The sequence below is a fragment of the Natator depressus genome, chromosome 1 (assembly GCF_965152275.1).
Source record: "Natator depressus isolate rNatDep1 chromosome 1, rNatDep2.hap1, whole genome shotgun sequence".
Taxonomy (NCBI): Eukaryota; Metazoa; Chordata; order Testudines; family Cheloniidae; genus Natator; species Natator depressus.
The window spans coordinates 96068736-96094364 of NC_134234.1; the positions used below are offsets into that span (position 1 = coordinate 96068736).

The 25629-nt window shown below is 43.4% G+C and overlaps 1 protein-coding gene across 1 annotated transcript in view; it reads right to left on the bottom strand.

The window, feature by feature from the left end:
• Positions 1 to 25629, bottom strand: part of UGGT2 (UDP-glucose glycoprotein glucosyltransferase 2) — a 297148-nt gene that overhangs the window by 149867 nt on the left and 121652 nt on the right. The window contains exons 15-18 of the mRNA XM_074962719.1: positions 22242 to 22377; positions 16051 to 16182; positions 13979 to 14143; positions 23 to 146 (exon numbers count right to left, since the gene is read on the bottom strand). Of these exons, the coding sequence (XP_074818820.1) occupies positions 23 to 146; positions 13979 to 14143; positions 16051 to 16182; positions 22242 to 22377 (557 nt within the window). The remainder of the gene's footprint in view (positions 1 to 22; positions 147 to 13978; positions 14144 to 16050; positions 16183 to 22241; positions 22378 to 25629) is intronic.

The following is a 25629-nucleotide window of genomic DNA, read 5'->3' on the forward strand; positions in this document are numbered from 1 at the left end:
ACCAGCCAAGAAAAGTATTTACCTGACGTGGATATGAAATTTATGTATCTTCTCTTAGTGCCAAGAATAGTGGGATTTATACGGGAAACTATATTATGCTGATCCATGAGGAAATCTACCGCATCCATATGATCATTTAGCAAGCCCTGTAATAGCAAAAATAAATCCCAATTTAATTTAACAATTTTAAGATAAACACAAGATGAGTATTCATCTATAAAATAAAATAAAATTCAGGATTGTCTCTCTGAGTGTCACTCTGAAGCCTAGAATGTCTGTGGGATTAGTGTGAAGAGATAGAAACAGCTACAAGCATGGCTTAGAGTTCATTTTGTTCAGAAGATCACCAGATTCAATCATGAGTGGGATTTGCGGGCTGTTACTGTCCAATTTTTAAGTTCTCAAGCCATTTTGACGTTATGAATTACATCCATGTGACAGCAAGGCATGTATCTATCAGAACAATTTACCAAGGGCCATGGTGGACACTCCATCACTGACCAATTTTAAATTAAGAGTGGATGTTTTTCTAAAAATATATGCTCTAGGAAAGTTCTAGGTCCTGTATTATACAGGAGGTCAGATTAGATGATCACAATGGTCCCCCCTGGCCTTGAAATCTATGAACCTACACCATGCCAAGAGTCCAATACCATTGTAACATGAGAGGTAACTCAACCAAGCACCACCCTTACTCTACAGCTAATTTGCATGCAACAGCTTCATCGGTTGTATGAGGGAGGCTGCACAGATGGTGGATTACTTGGCCCAACTGCACAGTTCTTCAAAACTACCCAGACAACACAACTAGCATTCAATGGATGAAGGTTATTTACTTGTAACCAGAGTATTTTGAGATGACTCTGCATGTTCACTCTTATAGGTACTGCACTGCCTGGTGGTGCCTAATGGTAGAACCTTCTCCGAGTCTTGCCTGCTGGAGCCCATGTGTGATCCCTCATACCCCTATCTTCTCCAAATGTTCTGAGGATGAGGCCATATAGCGTGGCGCTGTGCCCTCTATTGCCTCAACCCAGAATACCATAATAGAACTCTGAAAAACAGGAGAAGGTGGGTGGGAAGTGTGAATATGCAGAATCATCTTGAAAAACTCCTGTTACTAGTAACCAACCTTCATTTCCTCTTCACATGGTTCTGCGTATTCCCACTTATGGATAGTTTAACAACCAGTGCTGGGAGATGGGAACACCATCCTAATTAAATAATGATTGAAGCACTGCTCTGCACATTTGACATCTGCTCTAGTAGCTAGATCCACCGCATAACGTTTAGTGAATGTGATCAGTGACTTCCAAGTAGCAGCCCTGGAAACTTCCCTAATAGGAACATGTTTAAGACAAGCAAAAGATGCTGGTACAGCCCTAGTAGAATGAGACCATACAACCGGCAGCTCAGGAGTTTCAGCTTACTCATTACACTGCACAATGCATTGTTTAACCCCAGGGGTGGGGAACGTACGGCCCATGGGCTGGATCCGGCCAGTTGCTTAATTTCATCCAGTCCGCGGTAAGTATCGGCACCCCCATCCCCTCCACAGGGCTGGAGCCGTAAGCACTGGCTCACCCCACCACGGGCGGGAAGTCCCAAGCCTCTGTGCCCCCCACCCGTGGGGCTGGAGCCATGAGCGCCAGCTCGCCCCACTGTGGGGGAAGCCCCAAACCTCCATGCCTCCGCCCCCCCCCCCACACCCCAGGCAGGTGACTTGAACATTTTATATTTCTCTCTCTTAAAAAAAAAAATTAAGTTGCTTTTTACTTGTGTTTGGACCCCAATTAATTTTTCCTGTGGGTCAATGGCTCAAGATAGAAAATAGACTCCCCACTCCTGGTTTAACCCATATTGAAATACTCTGCGTAGGCACATTGTGACCCGTATGATTCTTAGCATACGAAACAATCAGTCGATGACTTCCTAAAACTCTTAGTTCTATCTAAGAGTGGCTGGTCTACACTATCACAGTAAGTCGACCTAAGTTACGCTACTTCAGTTACATGAATAACTTCACTGAAGTCGACTTTGCTTATGTCAACTTACCGCGGTGTCTACACTGTGCTGTGTTGACGGGAGATGCTCTCCCGCCAACTTATCTTACCCCTCTCAGGGAGCTGGAGTACTGGAGTCAATGGGGGAGTGCTCTGCCATCGACTTAGCAAGTCTTCACCAGACCAGCTAAATTGACACTGCTGCATTGATCGCAGCAGTGCGGATCTAAGTGTAGACATGGCCTAAGTAGTATGCAAGAGCCCACTCTCTGTCTAATGTATGTAAGGCAGATGCTCCTTTATTAGCATGAGGTTTCAGAAATAAAACTGGTAAATTAGTTGTCCAGACACTATTTTTGGTAAAAACTTGGGATCAGGCCTAAAACCACCTTATCTTTGAGAAAATTCATAAACAGCAAGTCAGCCACCAGGGCTTGCAATTCACTCACCCTTCTGGCTGATGTAATAGTGCTAATAAATAGCCTTTTACAATTAACCAGAACATTCTGTACCAACAAAAAACCAGTGCTCAAGACTAGTCAAAGTCCGATAGCCCAAGCCATCAGATGAAGCGACTTCAGATAAAACTGCAGAATCCTGCCTTGCTGCTGTGACAAAATGTCTGGAGACAGAGGAGGATACCTGTTTCATCTGTCTGACAGATGGAGCCGGTCCGTGTACCCACTGCTGTCTTTGCCAAGGTGAGGCAATCAATATAATTTTTGCTCTGTCCCGACGAATTTTCTTCACCACTTTCTAAATCAATGGAAAAAAGTGTGTGAGGGGGAAACATACAGTAGGTCCTCTCCTCAATGAAGAAAGCAAGCATCCAAAAGAGACTGATGGTCCCTCCCTGTTCTTGATGAGATGAGGGGATACTTTCTGTTTCTTTCTGTCACAAAACAGATCTACATCAGGCTGACCTTAATGGGAAAAGATGTCTTGAACTACTTGATCCTTCAGGGACCACTTGTAAATCAGAGAAATGTTCCTAATGAGATGATTCACAAGCACACTGCTTTCCCCTGCCAAATGCAGGTCCACCGGATAGATCCTGTGAAGACTGTAGCAATCCCATAACCTGACCGCTTTGGCACATAACTGGAATGAAGGACCTCCCCTTTGTTTGTTTAAACAACACACAATGTTGTTATGTGTTGTCTATTACCACCTGAACCACCCTTCCCTGTGAGGAAGGAACTGTCTGAGAGCCAAACAAATGGCTTTTAATTCCAGCACACTGATCTGCACACACTTTTCTTGAAAAGCCCAATGACCTTGGGTTGTAAATTGTGCTGAACGGGCTCCTCATCCAGTGTTATCGTTATCGATGGTGAAGGAAGATTAAACAAAACACCCCTGAGAACACTTGGCCTGTTTGTCCATCACCACAGCCAATCTAGAATGCCCTAAGGCATGGTGACAAATATAAAAACTATCTCAATGGGGTGTGTAAACTCAAAACATCCAATGCTGCATTGGACACATTCTGAGATGGGCAAAGGGGATTACGTAAGTGGTAGCTGCCATCAACCTCATAAGACCCAGGCTCAAATTTGCTAAATAACTTAGAATCATAGAAGATTAGAGTTGGAAGAGACCTCAGGAGGTAATCTGGTCCACCCCCTGCTCAAAATGTGTTCTGTTTTTAAAAACCTCTCTTCTGAAAGAAAAATCCCCACATTGCTGAGTCCAGTATAGAACCTATAAAGGCAATTCTCTGAGTTAGGCAGAGATTTGACTATTTGAAGTTGAGAAGCAGACCCAGATCTGAAAAGACGGAGATTGTAACCACAATGTGGAGTGACAGAACCTTGCGAATAGCAGCTTTCAGCAGCCAATCATCCAAATGCAGGTAAACAAAGATCCCGTTTTGTCAGATGTGCTGCTACCACAGCAACGCACCTTAAAAAAAACCTAAAGCTGTGGATCTAGTTATCTTTGATGTTCCCTAAAGCTCTAATTACTGAAAAGACATCCCTTTCAAAGGGGAGATCTTCTACTTCAACCTTCCTGTCCGCTGTCAAGGAAGACAAATGGAGCCAACATGCCCCCTCAAGGAGACTGTGGATGCCAAAGATCTGTCAGAATAGTCTGCAGCATCAAATGATGCCCTGAGGTCATGCTTTGCCACATACTGTCCTTCAGTCAGAAGAGCCTTAGCCAGTCTTCTTTTGTCCTCTCACAATTCTTGCTTGAAACATGGCATTTTCCCCCCAAGATGCAAATGGTACCAGGACATCACAGCCTGTTAATTAGGCAGAGAAGAGGACAAGAACACTTTTCTCCCAAGTGCATCTGTTTTCCTGCCCTCTCTATCTGCAGGGATAGAATGATCTTGGCCATACCTAAACCTGTTACTGGCAACAGCTAACACCAGCGAATTTGATACAGGATGGGTGTGGAAATAAGAGAAACCTTCCAGTGCCTTGCTGTGGTTCCATTATGGAACACCCAAGATACAGCTGATATTTCCTCACCCATACATGATACAGCTTGTCCACTTTCTTAGAAACAGGATGTTAGGAATCCAGAGTTGACCAAATAACTTTAATGGGCTGCAACAGACCATCCAAAATAGGAAGTGACCTATTCACGGAAGTAGCTCCAAAATTATCAAATACCTGATGGGAGGTTTCCTCCACAGCTCCTGAAGGTAAGTTCAATGTGGTTATCTTGTGATCCACAAGGTCAGGGAACTGCAAAGCATCCTCAGAAGGTGAGGATGCTGAAGCCACCCTCACATGCTTATCAGGCAACTCTAGGTATTGTGCGCACCCCGCACACAATTGCCAGAAAATTTTCCCTCAATGGTATCCATCAGGATGGCTCACGCACCCTCTATTGCCGTGCACCACCAGCACTAGTATAAAGCGCCCAGCTGATCCAGTGCCCCCTCAGTTCTTTCTTTCCAGAAACTCCAATGTAAAGGGGTAAGAGGGTGGGTCATGGAATGGACATATGCAACACATCTTGAAGAACAAGTTATGAAAGATTAGTAGCCTTTTTCTTCTTTGAGTGGTTGCACATGTGCATTCCGCTCTTGGTGACACTCAAGCAGTGATGTAGGCAGGGGGATCAGATTCACATATACACAGACTGTAACACAGCTTGACCAAATTTGGCATCATTCCTAGAGTAATGGGTGACGACACAATGGGAGGAGAAAATGTGCACTGATGACAAGGTTGCTGCTTTACAAATGTCCTGGATAGAGATCTGTGCTAAGAATGCCAATAAGGATGTTTGTAATCTTGTGGAATGAGCAGTCAGGTACTTGGCGGTGAAATACCTGCCTGATCGTAACAAGTGTGGATACACAGTTATCCAGAATGAAATTCTGAGTGAAGAGATTGGAGACCTCTCATTTTGTCCGCTACAGTCATAAACAGTTAGGTGGACTTCCTTTTCTATGTAGAATGCTATAGCCCATCTAACATCCAATGAGTGTGGTCATTATTCATTCTTATTTACATAAGGTTTTGGGTAAAAGACAAGTAGATAAATTGCTTGATTTCTATGAAATTGCTAAACTACCTTTGGGAGGAAACTTAGTTGAGGATGTAAATACACCTTATTTTTAAAGAAGACTGTGTACAATGGCTCTGATGTGAAGGCACGCAGTTCAGAAACTCTTCTGGCAGACGTGATGGTAATTAAGACTACCACCTTCCAGGAGAGAAATAGGAAGGAGCACGTTGCTAAAGACTCATGTGGTGGACTCATAAGTTTTGACACGACCAAGTTCAAGTCCCAAGGGGGAACAGGCTTCCTTACTTGAGGGTATAACTTTTCTAGGACTTTGAGGGATCTGACTGCGATGTCATTTGAAAAAAACAGAATTGTTAACCACCTGAGGATGGAAAGCTGATATTGCTGCCAGATGAACCTTGATAGAAGAAATTGCTAAACCTTGCAGTTTCAGGTGCAACAAAGAGTCGAGTATATTTTGGATGGATGAATGCAACAGCAAGATTACAGTTTGGGAAGCCCAGACTGAGAACCGCTTCATTTTTCACAGGTAGACGGGTCTGGTGGAGAACTTTCAACTACTAAGTAAGACCTGGCGAACTTAATCCAAACAAGCCTGTTCTCTGGAATTCAGTCATAGAACTTCCAGGCTGTTAAATGAAGGTAATTCAGGTTTTGGTGGAGCAGCTGACAGTGGTCCTGAGAGATCAGATCTGGGTAAAATGGGAGTGAGATTGGAGTCGCTACTGAGAGGCCTAACAGAGTAGAGAACCAGTGTTGGCCAGGCCATGCTGTAGATACCCATATAAGACAAGCATGGTTTCACTTGATCTTTAGTAGCACTTTATGTAGGAGTGGGATTAGGGGGAAAGCATAATAAAGCTGTCCCATTTAGGGTACCAGGATGATGTTCATGATGGAACCCGGACTGCAGCCTGGAAGGGAGCAGAACTGGTGACATGAAGAGACACCTCCATCAGAGACCAAAGCCCTGAATTCTGAGGAACTCCAAGTGAGCTACCTACCCTAGCACTGATGCGTCTGACACAAAACTCACTGACAGTTGAAGGCAGATAAAGGGAATGCCCAAACGTTGAGAGACTGCAACCACCAGATCAGAGAGATGAGAACCTGTAAAGGTACTGAGAGTACAGTGTCCAAACAGAGATGGCTTGGCAAGTACACCGAGGTCAGCCATGTCTGGAGAGGTCTAAGGTTCAGTCTTAGGGATTGTACCACATACGTGCATGAGGCCATGTGGCTTAGGAGTCTCACACAGTTTTGGGCTGTCGTGAATGGATGACCTTTGTGGTGTGTCACCAGGGACTGGACTGATTGGAATCATAACTCTGGGAGGAACGCCCTGGCCTGGATAGAGTCCATAACCACCCTAATAAATTCTATCCTCTGTATCTGACAGAAGGTAGACTTGTTTGTATTGATCAAAAGGCCTAGGGCATTGAACAGGGGCAGGAAAATTTTTTGGCCTGAGGGCCACATTGGGTTTCCAAAATTGTATGGAGGGCCAGTTAGGGGAGGCTGTGCCTCCCCAAACAACCAGGCATGGCCCAGCCACGCCCCTTATCCAACCCCCCTGCTTCTCACCCCCTGACGGCCCTCCCGGGACTCCTGCCCCATCCAAGCCCTCCTGTTCCCTGTCCCCTGATGGCCCCCCCGGGACCCCTGCCCCATCCAACCCCTCCCTGTCCCCTGACAACCCCCGAACTCCCCACTCCTGACTGCCCCCCGTCATCCCATCTTACCTCTCCTCTCCTTCCTGACTGCCCCCCGGGGACCCCTCTTCCCCCATTCAACCCCCCTGTTCCCTGCCCTCTGACTGCTCTGATCCCTATCCACAACCCTGCCCCCTGACCACCACCCTGAACTCCTCTTCCCTCTATCCAACAACCCGTTGCTCCCTGCCCCCTTACCGCGCTGCCTGGAGCACTGGTGGCTGGTGGCACGACAGCCGCACCGCCCAGAGCACCAGGACAGGCAGCTGTGCCGCCTGGCTGGAGCCAGCCACGCCACCCCGCAGCACGGAGCACTGGGTCAAGCCACAGCTCTGACCTGCGCTGCCCGGCAAGAACTTGCAGCCCTGCCACCCAGAGCATTGCGCCCGCGGCACAATGAGCTGAGACTGCAGGGGCGGGGGAACAGCAGGGGAGGGGCTGGGGGCTAGCCTCCCGGGCCAGGAGCTCAGGGGCTGGGAAGGAGGATCCCACGGCCTGGATGTGGCCCTTCTCTGGCCTTGAACGTCAACTGGATGAGTCAAATGCTGGATACAACTTAAGCCCTGGACAGGCCCTTGACTAGCCAGTCATCCAGATAAGGGTAGACCTGCACCCCTAATCTCCTCAGGAGAGCTACCAGTATGGCCATACATTTTGTGAACAACCAAGGAACTGCAGTCAGGCCAAACAGAAGCACCATGAATTGGAATGTGAATGGTTCTGTGCCCTTGGTATACTGACACATGGAAGTAGGCATCTGTTAAATTGAGGGCAGCGTACCAGTCTCTGGAATCCAGAGAGGAAATAATGGATGCCAGGTTGACCATGAAAAACTTTCATTTTTTTGAGATAGTTGCTGAGTTGGTGCTCATCTAAAATAGGCCTGAGATCTCACTTGGCCTTCAAAATTTGAAAATAATGGGAGTAGAAACTCCTCCCCCTTAAATTCTGTGAAACCTCTTCTATGGTTCCAAACTGAAGGAGGGACTGAATAACCTGATGCAGAAGCTTTACATGAGAGGGGCCCATGAAGGAGGACAGGGAGGGAGAATAGGAAGGAAGGGTAGAAATTAACTGGAGGATGTATTGCACTTTTACAGTGCTCAACAATCAATGGTCTGTGGTGATATGGGACTGAGCACTTGGGAAAGGCAGTTTGCAAATAAAGGAAAAATGGGATCTGGCATCATGGGAACTGGTATGGCATCCTTGAGTGTTCCTTCAAAATGCCTGCTTAGAACCTCTTGGATATCTGGGTGGGGCAGGCATTGATGCAGAGGTAAAAAGGGTGGTGTTCTATGCCTATAATCCCTCTTTCTTTTTCTCTGCAGGCCCTGACGGGCACCTGGGGCAAAGTACCAGAGGTGTTGTTTCGGCCTGTAGTGCTTCCTTGAAGGGGTTGGGGGTGTACAACACGAGGGACTTTAAGATTGCTCTCGAATCCTTTAGCCCATGAAGCTTTGCGTCCATCCCTCTGCTCCGAAAATAGCAAGGCTCCTTCAAAGGACAGGTCCTGAACAGCCTGTTGGACCTCCTGTGGGAGCCTAAAGGACTGTAACCAGGAACTCCTATGCATGGTAACTGCGGAAGCCATGGTCCTGATAGCCGAATCAGCCACATCCAGAGCAGCCTGTAAAGAGGCCCATGCCATACCCTTGTCCAACAGCAAGGAGAACTCCTGCCTAGACTGTTGTGGCAGCAAGTCTTTGAATTTTTGCCTGGAGTCCCACAAGTTAAAATCAGACCTGTCCAGCACCTGCTGGTTTGTAATCCTGAGTTGTAACCCCCTGGTAGAATAAACTTTCCTACCAAACAGATCTAACTTTTTTGAGTCCTTAGATTTTCAGGGTTGTGCCCTGATGTCCCTGCCTTTCTCTCTCATTGGCAGCAGATATCATAAGGGACCCCAGGAGGGGATGGCTGTAGAGGAACTCATAACATTGAGCAGTACTAAGTAGTTTCATTCAACCCTTTTTGAAATGTGTGTGTGGGGGGGAAGGATGTAGGGACCTGCCACAGACTCTTAACTGGGCCTATAATGACCTCATTGAGAGCAGTGCTACTTTAGAAAGACCTGCAGTGGCTAAAGTATCAGCCAGGCTGTGGAGGCCTCTTTTACTACCTCCATCTGAACACCCAGCTTTAAGGCCACCCTCTTTAACAACTGTTGGTTGTTGTTATAGTCATCTAGCGGAGGCAACATGCCCCCTCCTGATATTGCTCATCCAGGGAGGAGGAAGAGGAGGCCAGCACTGGCTGTGGGTGCTCTTCTTCCCCTTCTTGAACTGCAGAGTCCCATTGAGCTGGTTCTTGGGGCCTGGTACCAAGCTCAGCACCAGAGTCCAGAACAGGTGCAGCCCAGTGGGAAGGCCACCAAATAGGAGAGCCTGGGATATACCCTGAAAATTGGGGGAAAACCTCGAAGATTCCAAAAGGGCCACTAGACCAGCACAGGTCCCCAGTGATCTCCTGGCCAACAACGTAATGGTACTCCTGTATCCGGATCCATGGAAATGTGAAACCAGCTCCTTGGGCAGGAAGAGTAGTATCCGATCTCTGACTCAGGCGACGATGAGTCTCCTTCCACCAACGCTGGAGATCAGTGTCCAGGCACGCATCACAGGTTTTCCCTTTGATTGTACCAAAGGGCAAACCGTCCTGGGTATGGGAGGCTGGCATGGTACCGAGCTGTTACATGGTACTGGCATGTAACAATCCAGCTGGTTCCTCCATGCCTGCTAGCACCAATAACGATGACTCTTGTACTGCCAGCAATACTGGTACCGACAGCAAGAGGACATCCCTGGCAGCTGCAAACACCTCTGGCGTGGTTGATACCGAGATAGTACCGGTACGGTGCAGCTGATATGGAAGCCTCTTCTGGCTCTGGACTCAACGGTACCTGTGTAGGTATCAAAGTCAACCATGCTGGCTTCTGCAGTATTGAGGCAGAGGAGTGCCACTGGATTTGTGGGCTTTCTTGTCATGACCCCGAAACTTAGGATGTTCTAAGTCCTCATGGACTGAGCGAGAAGATTTGCTTAACTTAGGCAGGATTGTATCTGACTTCTTTGAAATAAATTTAGAGGAGGATTTGCTCTTGCATTTATGAAGGCTCCCTGCCTTCCCGACAAAACCCCAACAGGGGATCGCTGGGAGTACATTCCCTTCTCTTAAGTCAGACCTTGTGGCAGGAGTTGCACTCTTTACTGAGTGAGGCTGATGTTCTGTGGGGGTCCCCCTGGCCTGGGGGTCTGTACGGCCTCATAGCTTTCTCCATTAGGTGCTTCTTAAAATGAAGTTCCTACCTGTCACAGATGCAACTGGGGAAAGAGCGGCAGATACTGCACCTGCTGCAATGTGATTTCCCTAAGGCACTACAGACAGTGTTGATGGTCATCGCTGACCAAGAAAGAGTGTGGGTCAGGAAGCACAGATTTTGAAGCCCAGGGCCCTGGGCATAGTCCAGTGCCTATAACTGGGATGCAGTCGAGAGAGGGGGAATGGGACAGGGAATCTAACTATAACACTTTGCTAAAACTATAGAGTAAAATTCTAATCTATTTACAAAATATGCATTTTATTTATTTATACATCGAAGAATAAATGAAGACAAAGGCCAGGACACTGGAGATTTAGAACCAGGCCATGCAATTGTAAAAAGGAAATGGAAAGGCAGTTAGGTTGCTCCACCTCAGTTGGAGGCATGAGGAGAGTGAGGGCACATGCACAGACCTATGGACACTGCTTTTAAGAATTCTCCAACTCCAGATACAGAGTGCATGTGTACCCACAGTGGAATACACATAGGGACCAGCATTCGAAGAAGCAGCAGCAGTACCTGAAGCCTTGTATGCCTGTCCGTATGAGCTTGGGAGTGAAAGATCAGCTAATGGAACACCCAGAGAGTGTCCTTTGCCCAGACATTTAAGACACCTTACATCAGACGTGGGCAAACTATGGCCCACAGGCCACATCCCTTGAGCGCCCGTCTGGGCAGGCTAGCCCCTCCCCCCCGCAGCTATGCCCCCGCGCGGGCAGCACTCTGGGCGGCGGGGCTGCGTGCTCCTGCAGGGCAGCGCGGCAGCGTGTCTGGTTCCGGCCGGGCAGCGCGGCTGCCAGACATGCTGCTCTGAGTAGCATGTTAAGGGGGACAGGGCCGAGGGTTAGATAAAGGGCAGTGGTCCCAGGGGGGCAGTCAGAGGCCAGGGGCTGTTGGATGGGATGGAGGTTCGGGGTGGGGGCGGTCAGGGGACGAGGAGCAGGGGGGGTTGGATAGGCGTGGTAGTCCCAGGGGGCCTGTCAGAGGTCAGGGGTGTGGACAGGGGTCGGGGCAGTCAGGGGACAGGAAGCATGGGGGGTTGGATAGGGGATGGGGTCCTGGGGGAGTGGTTAGGGTCAGTGGGTCTCGGTAGGGGCCGGTCAGGGGACAAGAAGCGGGGGCAGGGGGGTTGGATGGGTTGGAAGTTCTGAGGGGGGGAAGTCAGGGGGCAGGAAGTGGGAGGGGGCAGATAGGGGGCAGGGGCCAGGCTGTTTGGGGAGGCACAGCCTTCCCTACCCCACCCTCCATACAGTTTTGCAACCCCGATGTGGCCTTCAGGCCAAAAAGTTTGCCCACCCCTGCTTTACATGTTTGTCCAACGCAGGGAAAACAGTAGGGCATGAAACACATCTCTTAGAGCACATCATCTTTTTCTTTTGCAGTTTTGCCGTAACACATGGAACCAACCTTACAAATGTATACACTATTCATACCAAAAACTATTCTCTACTACAAATTATACTAAGAACAAACAACTATAGTTATAAAGTTAACAAGGCAATAAAAATGGAGAAAATGCTGGGTCCAAAGGACTGGAGTGGTTCACTTCCATCCACCATGGCGGTTGTAAGGAACTGAGGTAGTAGGCAGAGCAGAGCCCCTGCCCTTCGGAACATTCAAAGGCACCTAGGGAAGGACTAGTAGTGGGCACACGTGTGGTCCGGCAAGCACTGCTCGGAAAAGGTTCTACTGTTAGGCATCACCAGGCAGCAGAGTACTCATAAGTGGGAATATGCAAAGCCACTTGAAGAAGAATCCCGAACACACAGAGCCCCTCATCACAGCACACGTCCCACATTTGACACCCACACAACCCTCCCAGCACAACACAACTCAAACCCAACAACACTACCAGCACACACAACAACCCGCAACACATATAGCCCCTCAGGGAAGCACATACTCCTCATTTGCCACTTGCAAAAATCAACACAATTCTCCCAGTCTAATCCCCTAGATACAGATCAACACAACTGCTCTCACAATAATATATCCAGCTGTCATAAATATAAAGGGAAGGGTAACCACCTTTCTGTATACATTACTATACAATCCCTCCTGGCCAGAGGCAAAACCCTTTCACCTGTAAAGGGTTAAGAAGCTAAGATAACCTCGCTGGCACCTGACCCAAAATGACCAATGAGGGCACAAGATACTTTCAAATCTGGAGGGGCGGGGAACAAAGGGTCTGTCTGTCTGTCTGTGTGACGCTTTTGCCGGGAACAGATCAGGAATGCAGCCTTACATCTCCTGTTAAGTTAGTAAGTAATCTAGCTAGAAAATGCATTTAGATTTCCTTTTTTTTAATGGCTGGTAAAATAAGCTGTGCCGGATGGAATGTATATTCCTGTTTTTGTGTCTTTCTTTAACTTAAGGTTTTGCCTAGAGGGATTCTCTATGGTTTGAATCTGATTACCCTGTAAGGTATTTACCATCCTGATTTTACAGAGGTAATTCTTTTACCTTTTCTTTAATTAAAATTCTTCTTTTAAGAACCTGATTGCTTTTTATTTGTTCTTAAGATCCAAGGGTTTGGGTCTGTGTTCACCTATACAAATTGGTGAGGATTCTTATCAAGCCTTTCCCAGGAAAGGGGGTGTAGGGCCTGGGGGGATATTTTGGGGGAAGATATCTCCAAGTGGGCTCTTTCCCTGTTCTTTGTTTAAAACGCTTGGTGGTGGCAGCATACGGTTTAAGGCCAAGGCAAAGTTTGTACCTTGAGGAAGTTTTTAACCTAAGCTGGTAAGAATAAGCTTAGGGGGTCTTTCATGCAGGTCCCCACATCTGTACCCTAGAGTTCAGACTGGGGAAGGAACCTTGACACCAGCACACACAGTAACCCCACTCGGAAGCCTAGAATATCTGTGGAATCAGCATGAAGTGATGGAAACAGCTAAAAGCATGGCTGAGAACTCTTTATGTTTAGGGTATCACCAGGTTGAATAATCACTGGGATATTCACAATGTGTTACCATCCAATTTTTAAATTGTTAGCCATTTTTTACTTTTAAACATACATGGTTTACAAATTACACTCATGTGACAGCACAGGCTGTCAGCTACCAGTATGAATTTATGTTTCTGTTTAGTTTAGAGCTTTTATATATTCAATGCTAAGATAAGGACTGCTTAAACGGAAAAGAAATATATAAATAATACACACAAGAGATTTTAACATTTTAGGTCCAAATTTTCTTATGAATGGCTACAATTCGTCTTCACTTCTTGGCTGAAAACATTTCAAGGATTAACATGCACTTAGAGCTTCAATAATCAACATGCATTAAGTTTCAAATTCATGAATGTAAATTAAAGTAATGATGTAATTTCAGCTTTCATAACAATAATTTCAAACTACCTCATTACAAAAAATATAGGTTGTAATCATGACTGTAACAATCTACTGACAAGTATTTCACCTTACATTCTTTCATAAATGCTCAGCATACCATGAAAACTGCCCTCTGGAAGAACCCCATGGCATCAGTGATCCTCTGGAGAATAACTGTGTCTAATTCTGCAGCAGCCATCTCTTCACCATTAAAGGGCACACCATTAAACAGAGCTTGAGGCAATGGACCCAGGCCGGTCTTTTTATAAAAGGCTACTCCTGCCTATTCAAATCAGAAATATCACAGAGTTAAACAGAATGTGGCTGACTGTAGTAAGAAAGAAAACTAATATCAAGAGACAATGTAGACCAATGTCCAAGCACTTTGTGTTGTGGCCTACTTTTATGAGTCAAAGAGTAAACTGAATTCACAATTCTGTTAGGATTTTTCAGAAAGCAGCTTGGAAAAATTAATCAGTTAAATAGTACATGAAGCACACATTTATCAAAAAGGAAGGACAAAAACTCCTGTAAATTCATATAAAGATTTTTTTAAAACCTTTGTTTTTATGCTACTCTGTGGCAGTCTTGCTAAGAGCTATTATTTATCATGCACTATTTAAAGAATATTCATCAAATAAAGCACAGAGGATTTTACAGATCAGAACATGGTTGAAGATATATGGTTGAAAATAATGCTTGTATGGACTTCTGCAGAAAATTACCTACATTATTATAATAAAAGAAAACATTCCCTTCCAGTACTATGCATAAAATTCAGTGCTCTATTTCCTGTTTCCTTTAACTCTGATACTCTGAACTTCACCAACAGGGAAGTACAGTGACTTTCCTCTACACATCGTGGTTGACCTTTATTTAATGGTATATTGGTAAATCTTAAACACAGACCTTTGATTACAAACTACAGAATACTTTTTTTATAGAAACATCTATTGATAATAGAAGCAGCAGCTACTGATAACAGAAAGTATATGTTTCAACATAGACATATTTGACAATTGTCAGAGCAAGTCTTTGCTTGGAAAAATGTTTCACATCTGAAAATTTCAGGAATCCAAATTAACAGAAAAAACAACACAGTTTCACTTTGTGCCAACAATGTGGCTCCCTAGAAAAGATCTCTACTCCAATTTACCAATAATCCTACAAACAAGAAGACCAATTCATAAGATTTCAGTATAGAAAAATCAATGTATGAAAAAATAAAATAGGCTTAAAATATAATAGGACACATCCTACCTCTCATACCTCAGTAAGAACGCCCACCTCCACTGTATGTGACCTGGTACTTAAATTAACTATAGAATGGTTGCAACTTTATACTTTAACTGATAAATCCTTGCTACATTAAACTAAAATTATGAGAATAAATTGTAAAAATGTTCATTTTTTTTATTTGGAAGATTTGCCCTTAGTCTCTCACTGAACATCAGCAAGAGGGCATGCATCTCCAAAGTCTTCCAGATAATCTTGAAACTCAAGACTTACATTCTAGTCTGGGGATTGCACAGTCAATTCCCTATAGAAGGCCTCTTGTTTTCATTTACCAGTCAACTGTATGTGCATTTCAGCTTACCTCGTTGTAATCCTTAGAATTTATGATGTCATGATTGGAAGCAAAATTTTCACAGTACATAGTCACTTTCTAAAGAACATAAACTTCATTTCACCTCAGAATCAGGTGAGGGCTAGAGAAAGTTCCCTGGCAATCTCCCTGACTGGTCAGCATTACATGCACATACAAATGAATAATGTATGTTTGTGCCTTTGCTACCTCTCCAGTCCCTGACACTAGGAATCTTGTGATTCTGAGTCAGAATGGCCATACCCACCAGGCAGATTCTTTGCCAGGAAGGTATGATTTGCCTAGAAAATAGAATTTCTTCCTTAGCCAGGCTGCTTAGTAACCTACCACCTATAGCAAATCATACACATCTAATAAACTTATCACTAGGTACCTTCCATAGTAGCAGATGTATACAGTAGACAGGAGTCAGGACTAATTATTATTCTTGGGGACAATAATCCAAATGGACCCTTCCAACACTGCAATAGACTGGAAAAAATTCCAACCCCATTGCATTTAAGTGTTTTAACTCTTAGAAACCATTAAATGCAAAACTAAGCCCTGTGCAGAATACTATTCTTGCAACTCTTCTCTTAACATACCTTCCTTTTCTCATCATATTCAGAGTCAACACCCAATATACTCTGAATGTCAGCATGAGGAAACTCACTTCTAAGAACATTCCTCACATGGTTCACAGTGAAAACTTCTCCATCTTTCATTTCACGGTACATCTGTGAAAATTATAAAACAGATAAAAAACAAAGCTATTTTACCTACATATTAATATTACTTCATCATTTATCAAAACAATATAAATTGTTTTTAAGTAGAACATAGGATCTGCCATCAGATCACTGGTCTAATTAGTCTACTATCCTATCTTTGGCAGTGGTTAATATCTTATATTGCAGAGGAAAGTACATCCAATACTCCGGGTCAGCTAGCAATATTTTTCGTGACTGAGAATTCCTTTCTATTCCCTCTTGTCTTAGCATGAACGTTAGAAACAAAAGACATCAACTAGAAGGGATGCCCTTCCACCACTGGCTATTGAGCTCTGTCTTCCCACCATCACAAGTAAACTTGTCATACAGTACCACTTATAACATTTGTCCAGCTCTCTCTTAAAACTAATTAAGTTGTTTGCCCCCACAGCTCCTATTGGGATGCTGTTCCAGAATCTCACTCCTCCAATGGTTAAACACGTTCTAATTTCCAGCCTCCCTGTGTTCATAGCTACTTGATACCCATTTGTTCTTGTGCCAATATTGTCCTTTAGCTTAAACAGCTCTTCACCTTCCCTCACGTTTACTCCCCTGATGTATTTAGCGAAAGCAAGCATAACCCCTCTCTGTCCTCCTTTTGCAAGGCTAAACAAGGAAAGCTCTTCCAGACTCCTCTCATAAGATAGGCCCTCCACTCCCCTGATCATCCTAGTACATCTTCGCTATACCTGTTTCAGTTTGAATTCATCTTCCTTGAACATGGGTGACGAGAATTGTATACAGTATTCCAGATGAGTCTTACCAGAGCCTTGTACAATGGCAATAATACTTCTCTTTCTCTACTGGAAATGCCTCACCTGATACATCCTAGGATCGCATTTGCCTTTTTCAGAGCCATATTATACTGGTGGCTTATAGTCATTGTGTGATCAACCCACACACCCAGGTCTCTCTCCTCTTCCATCATTTCCAACTGATGAGCCCCCAGCTAGCAGAAGATATTCTTATTATTTGACCCTAAGTGCATGACACTGTATTTGTACTATTGAATTTCATTCCATTTTTGTCACTCCAGTCTTCAAGGTCATCCAGATTTTCCAGTCCTCCTCTGCATTGACAACATGTCCCAACTTTGTATCATGAGAAAATTTCACTAGCACACTTCCTCTTTTTGTTCCAAGGTCGTTAATAAAAATATTGAATAAGATTGGTCCCAAGACTGATCCCTGAGGAACTCCACTAGTAACCTCCCTCCAATTGGATCGTTCATCTTTCAGCATAACCAGCTGCCTTCTCCCTTTTAGCTAGTTCCTTACCCACCTTACTATTCTTGCACTAATCCCCATCTTCTCTAACTTAATTATTTCCCACGTGGTACTATGTAAAATGCTTTACTTAAGTCCAAGTATATTAGAACTACTGCATTTCTCTCATTTAAGAAAAACCAGTTATTTTCTCGAAGAAGGAAATCAGGTTAATCTGGTACAATCTGAGCTACCTTTGGTAAATCTATGATGCATTACATCTAATCTATGTTTTAGTCATGGGTATTTTTAGGAAAAGTCATGGACAGGTCACGGGCAGTAAACAAACAGGTTACCGGCCAATGGGAGCTGCAGGGGCGGTACCTGCGGGTGGGGGCAGCGCACGAAGCTAGGAGCTGAGGGAGGGACAGACATGTCGCTGCTTCCAGGGAGCCCCCCAAGGTAAGCACCACACAGAGCCCTCACCTTCTCCTTTGCCCCAACCCCCAGCCCTGAACCCCCTCCCACATGCACCCAAACTCCTGCTGCTGATGCTGGGTGGGAGGGAGGGGACCGGGAGGGTGGTGGCCCCAGACTGCCCCAGCAGCGGCCAATGCATCTGGCCCATGGGCTACCTGGGCTGCTCCAGTGGCCCCCTGGCCAGCCCACCAGCCACTGCAGAAGTCACGGAAAAGCCACAGAATCCATGACTTCCGTGACCAACTTGCAGCCTTAATTACATCCACTTTTCTGTTTACCTCTATAAATTCAATAATTCTTTCCTTCACAATTTATTCCAAAGTTTTGCCTATTTACAGATCTGTAATTGTCCAAATCACTTTTTTAAACCTTTCTTAAATATAGGTACAATGTTAGCTATTCTCTAGTCATACAATGTTATCTTTGAACGGATAGATTTATTAAAGTCCTAGCTACTGGACTAATAATCTCAGTATTCTGTTCTTTCAGTATTCTGGCATGAAAATTATCCAGTCCATCTGATGTGGTCATTTCTATACACCCATTTCCAGCCGCCATCCTGCCTTCATGCCCATGTTCAATATTATGATATTTACTGAAAACCAAGGCAAAGAACTCATTTTGTTTTTGGGCCATATCTAGATTATCTATAATCTCCTCCCTCTCCATGGTACACAGCAGCCAAATCTTATCCTTCCTTATTCTCTTTTTATTTATATAACTTATTATTTCATTTCATTTAGCAAGTCTCACTTCGTTTTCTAAACTCCATGATGTAGTTTTCTTTGCTGGTAAATCCCTTCTTCTATTCCCTAAGGGCTATTTACTCCTAATAATCTTTTTGAGGTGGTTATTCATCCAGATAGGTCTGCAGCACCTTTCCCTATGCAATTTTCCCCCTTGCTTGGAATGCAAATTGCAGATAGTTTCTATATAGTTGATTCAAAGAAATTCCAAGTCTCCTCTAAATTTAAATGCTTGAGCTCTTCAATCCAGCTGACTTCTTTAACTAATTCTTTTAATTTCCCAAAGTCTGCCCTTTTGAAAGCAAAAACCATAGCTCTCTACCTGGTTTTGACTATCCTTCCATTTAATTTAAACTAAATCAGCTCCTGATCATTTGATCCAAGGTTATTTCCCATGACTGGCTCTTCTGTGATGTCCTCGCTACTTACAAAACCAAGTCTCAAATTCCATCACTTCTCCCATTATGACACAATTCCCAGTAGTTTCTCTCTCTAATAATATTAAATAAAGAGATCTCTGTCCATATCCGAGTCTGGCCCCAAGAGTCTATAGCAGACCCCTAATACTATCCCAATAACACTATCTCTTTTACAATCCTTCCCAAAAGTGATTTTGACCCAAACAGATTCAGTTTCATCCATACCATCACTCCTTATTTCTTTACAGTTTATCCCAGAATTAATGTACAACATTACCCCTCCATCTTTATTTCTCTCTCCTAAACAGTATATACTCTTTAATACATGTATTCCAGCCATGAGTGCTATTCTACAATGTTTCTGTAATCCCCATATCTGGTTTGACCTCCTGCACCAGTAATTCCAGTTCCTTCATTTTACCACCGAACCTTCTTGCATTCACGTACAAGCATCTCAGTTCTTTCCCTGAGACCACACCTAGTTTTTTAGTTGGATTAGGTTTAGTCCTTTTACTCACTGTAACACCTACCTGACTACTATTCCAATCAATATTTGTAATTTCTTTCTCCTTCCTATCTCTTATCTTACAGTGGTTTTTTATCCCTGATTATATCTCCATTTAGCTGATTTTCCTACTCCTGTGTACTGAAGACAGGCATGGAGATTTCACAAGTCTCTCCCAACCTTCTCCCCTCATTTACTTCTTATCAACTGTGCAAGACTTGATGCTAGAAGGTTAATACCCCCAGATATTCAAGCGGAGTCCACCAGTCTAGAAGCGTCTTCTTTCTGTAAGGCCTCCCAATGGTCAATCTTCCCAAAAGCTTCCTCATGGCATCAATTCTTGAGCCATTGGTTGATCTTCATTATCTTGTCACACCTTTGCCCTTCTTCTCTCTAGTATTCCACTGAAGATCACCCAAGCTTCCGCTTCCTTTAAGTGTCTTACTCAGCTAGTGTAGTCATTCTTCATCCATTCCAATGGGAATCTAGCCGTGTCATTTGTCCTGACATGCAGGACAGTCAGTGGATTTTTCCCCATTCCCATCAGGATCCTTTTTAACCTCACATCCATATCATATATGCTTGCTCCTGGAATACAACATACTCTTTTATTCTTTGGATCTGGTCTGATGATAGGCCTGTCAATTCTTCTTAGCATGGAGTCCCCAACCACACAGATCTGTCTCTTCCTGGTATTGGTATAGATCTGCTTTATGTCCTCTCTCACAGTCCCCTGTACATCATCCTCATTTTAACTTGGGCTCTAGTTCCTTGGTGTCTCAGCTGTCTCTTCTCTTCTGCAGGGACTGGCTTCCCTTCTTTTTTTCCTCATCACCTAATCATCTGTCTGTTTCTCCTCCTCATTTCCCAATTAAGAAAACCTGTTACTCAATTTTGTTTCATCTTCACTAGTGGTTCTCTTCCTCTGCTTTTTTCCATGGATCACACTCCTCTTTTGGCAGCCTGCTCTCCAGGTTTCTATTCATAAGATGTCTACAACTCTTGAGTTATTTTTATCACCTCCTCAATTCTCTCCTCCATTATACTTCCAAATTCCCACCTGAATTCCATCATCGTCTCCAGCTGTATCTTTTACTCTTGGATCTTCTCTGCCATGAGCTCTACCGGGCAAAATTTCATGCATGAGTAGATTCCATCAGATACTGACAATGAACATCCTACAGCTTCTGTACCCAACCATTTTCTTTGTCTCCTCTCCTCCCTGAGTTACTTCTAGTATTGCCTAAGTAACCCCTACGCCTAGGAGAAAAAGGAGGAGGAAGATACCTCCCCCAAACTACCACGTACTAACTCCCAGAGCAACCGCTGTTAGCTGCTCGACTGTTCACTACTGACTAGCCTTTAAACCTAGCTAAAAACTAGTTCAGCACTGCTTCTTTGTTAAGGGACATCAGCAAGCACTGAATCAAATCTCACACCTGGAACCATCACTCAAAACTCAAGACTGTACCTCCAGAACACAAAATCAACAGTCTCCTCTCAGGCCACACTCCTAGAGAAACTCCGTAATTGGCCGCTAGCTGTTTATCTCTATGACCTCCTGTGGCTGTGAACACCTCAAGTTTATATGAAGCATAAGGTAACATTTCCTTTTATTGGTTCTACTTTTATTACTCTTTAATTCTATCTAGCGTTCCCTTCTTTTCATATTACGGAACAAAACAGAGAGAAGAATTTCTCAGTTTTCACTATGCTCTTCATAAACTCTGGATATTTTGTGATCAGGTAACGGAAGAGTCTTGCAATGACTAACCTTGCATATATTCCCTACCCTCCCTAACCTTTATGGACTTCTATTTCTCTTTTACAGTGGTCTTCCAGTTTCTCCTCTCTGGTTTCTTTCTTTCTACTTATCTATCTACCTATCTAAGGAATTTTTAATGTGTCCATCACCTTAAGTTTCTGTGCCCCTACTCCTAAAGAAGAAATGCTACAGGACAGTAAGAAGAAAAAAAATACATTATATATGGTTACAGAATTTTTTAAAATCTGTTTGCACCCTATTCTCTAGTTCAATTTTTTTTTGGTCAAGAGTCATCACAGAGATCCTGTACTTCAAGTCAATCCATTCATCCCTTCTAAGTCCTTAAATGTTCCCTTCTTAAGCCACCTACTCTAGTCGAGGAGTCAGACTTCTCTCTCAACCTCTGAGCCTGGAAGATTTCCATGTTCTTCCAGAGACATGAATAGAGTCAACCAGACTAGGCAAACACTTGTATAATGAAAATGTCTTACCCAGTCTGCCCCATTTTCTATACCATTGAACTACCACAGAAGTCCTCTAAATCATACGGCATGACCTAAACCATTTTGGAATACCATTACTCCAATGTGTGCTGGAACACAGACAAGAAGGCAGGCATGAAAAGGCCATATAAAGAGCTCAAAACTATGATTCCACATGAAAATACTGACTACTGAAAGGTATGTTTACCGTCTTTTAATCCTTGAAGAAAATTTATAGATAGACAATATTACCAGAATGAATTTGTTTGAGGAGCAGGAAAATGTCTTCAGTAAGACATTCTGCAGCAACCTAATATCCACTTTTAGAACAATTTTGTTTCTAACTAAAGGTGGGGAATTTATAGGAAAGCAAATAGTTTTAAAAAGTATTATGTATTATTTTTATCTATTTACAGGCACTAACATTTATCATGGAGATAAAAGCTTGAGAAGTATCAGATTCTTCTGCAATGTAGTTGAAAGCTCTCAAAAGAGCTACTCCAGCATCCTCATTCCCGTCAATTTCTTCATTAGTATTTAAGATGAAAACAAATCCAATTCTGTAGGGGAAAAAAACCCTATGTAAATATTTATTATCTTGCTTTTTAAACCTTATTGAAAACAGACTGAAGATATTACAATTTCTCATGATCAGATACAAACAATGTGAGGATTTTCTACCAATATCGTACAAATTAATATCTGCAATATTCAATAGTATATAAAACATACTTGGATAAATTAGGATGTTTTGTACTGTTTCCTCCAACGTTTAGGTGTACTGTTGCCTCCAAAGTTTAGAGAGAGTGGACTAAAAATGACATGCTGTGGCTTTACAAAATTATTGTTTCATATATGTTGTGCTCTCCAGATTATTTGTAATGTACAACATTATTGCTTAACATATTCTCCATGTGCTCTCCATGTAATTTACGGAACTAGGTATAAAAGTACACTACACTGTTGATTAATTATGGTACCAGTTCAATTGGACAGATAAAAAAAAAACCATATGGTTGGGCTCCTGATTTAAGTCAACCACAAAAGTTTACAGACATACACTGAATTTTTTAAAGATTTTCTTCTCAAAATGGCATTGCATGCTTGGGGCCAAATTTAAAGGTGACATAAACTGAAGTTAAAGTTACACATAAATAAGTCGGTAAGCGGACGTAACCTGTGCTCCACTACAGTGGAATGGCAAACAGAAGGAGAGTGTAATTTCTCTTTCATTGTCTTGTTGGTTGCTTTTCTTGCTACAGCCATGCTCTTCCCAACAGTCTCAGTATGTAAGTTATACCCATGTACACTGATATGTAACACTAGTATTTATATCATCTCTGAATCTGGTCCGTGATCTTAAATTTTAAGATTTACAGAGACAAGGTGTCGAGGTTCCTTCCCCACTCTGAACTCTAGGGTACAGATGTGGGGACCTGCATGAAAACCTCCTGAGCTTACTTTTACCAGCTTAGGTTAAAACTTCCCCAAGGTACAAACTATTTTACCTTTTGCCCTTGGACTTTCGCTGCCATCACCAAACGTCTAAGCGGTATTATATTATTAGGAAACAGTCCGTTTGAAAACGTCTTTCCCCCCAAAAAATCCTCCCAAACGTTACCCCCCGTTTCCTGGGGAAGGTTTGATAAAAATCCTCACCAATTTGCATAGGTGAACACAGACCCTAACCCTTGGATCTTAAGAACAATGAGAAAGCATTCAGTTTCTTAAAAGAAGAATTTTAATAGAAGAAAAAAGAATCACCTCTGTAAAATCAGGATGGTAAATACCTTACAGGGTAATTAGATTCAAACCATAGAGAATCCCTCTAGGCAAAACCTTCAGTTACAAAAAGACATAAAAACAGGAATATTCATTCCATTCAGTACAGCTTATTTTCTCAGGCATTTAAACAAACAATCTAACGCATATCTAGCTAGATTACTTACTAAGTTCTAAGACTCCATTCCTGTTCTATCCCCGGCAAAAGCATCACACAGACAGAGAGAGAGCCTTTGTTTCTCCCTCCCCTCCAGCTTTTGAAAGTATCTTGTCTCCTCATTGGTCATTTTGGTCAGGTGCCAGCGAGGTTATCCTAGCTTCTTAACCCTTTACAGGTGAAAGGGTTTTTCCTCTGGCCAGGAGGGATTTTAAAGGGGTTTACCCTTCTCTTTATATTTATGACACAAGGTGAGTAGGGTAATCTTTTATTGGACTAATTTCTGTTGGTGAAAGAGAAAGCTTGTCAATGTCACCAATAGATGTTGGCCCAATAAAAAATATACCTCTGTCATGTTACACTCCATATTCTTCATAGAAATAGTGTTATGATATGAATATGGCATAACTAAGATATGTTTTATGCAAGATGGGTCTTGTGAGATATCATTGGAAAGGTTATGATTTACTGAATGTGATTATCCAATTCGTATGCACGTATCATTTCTGTATCTAAAGTTAGGAATATTGACTATGTAACAATTACAATTATGTGTGTACTTGGGAAACACCCACAAGACAGCAGGCCATCAGCCTTGATGGGCCATTAGGAAGAAACAATAAGACTTTGAAGATACTAATCTCTCTCCTTCCTGAGTAGCTGGGATGTTGCTTTGACACTACACGGTCAGGTGGTCATGTCACCTGATACGAAACACCATTTTGGATGTCTAGTGATTTTCCACTAAAAGAAGGGGGAGGTCAAGACTGGGAAACAAAAGGTTCCCACCTTATGTAAATTTTGTTTAAGGCTGGGGAGTAAACTGATCTAGGTTCACTCTTCACTGCATCCCCACCCAGGATGACAGCTGGAAAGATCTGAGAAACAAAGACCGGGGTGGGGTGGGAGGGAGTTGAGTCCAGGCTGGAAAAGGGATCTGGTCTGTGAATACGGTGTTTGAAGATTTAAGCTGTAAGCAGGGTAGCTAACCTTCAAGAATTTTTGCATCCTGCCCAAAAGCAACATTTAGGGTGAGAAATTACTTCTTAAAACCAGTCTCTTTAAGATCTTAAATTTAGTATGCATGTTTTGTTTTATTTGCTTGTAATCTGCTTTGTTCTGTTTGCTATCCCTTATTATCACCTAAAGTCTGCCTTTTGTAGTTAATAAACTTGTGTTTATTATAAAACCCAGTTTGTGCAATATATAACTCACCAGCAACCACATACCACACAACAGAACCACTAACCCAGGAACCTATCCTTGCAACAAAGCCCGTTGCCAACTGTGCCCACATATCTATTCAGGGGACACCATCACAAGGCCTAATAACATCAGCCACACTATCGGAGGCTCGTTCACCTGCACATCCACCAATGAGCTATATGCCATCATGTGCCAGCAATGCCCCTCTGCCATGTACATTGGGCAAACTGGACAGTCTCTACGTAAAAGAATAAATGGACACAAATTAGATGTCAAGAATTATAACATTCATAAACCAGTCGGAGAACACTTCAATCTCTCTGGTCACGTGATTACAGACATGAAAGTTGCATATTACAACAGAAAAACTTCAAATCCAGACTCCAGCGAGAGACTGCTGAATTGGAATTCATTTGCAAATTGGATACAATTAACTTAGGCTTGAATAGAGACTGGGAGTGGCTAAGTCATTATGCAAGGTAACCTATTTCCCCTTGTTTTCCTACCCCCCCCCCTTCCTCAGACGTTCTTGTTAAACCCTGGATTTGTGCTGGAAATGGCCCACCTTGATTATCATACACATTGTAAGGGGAGTGATCACTTTAGATAAGCTATTACCAACAGGAGAGTGGGTTTGTTTGGGGGGGGACGGGACGGTGGGGCGGGG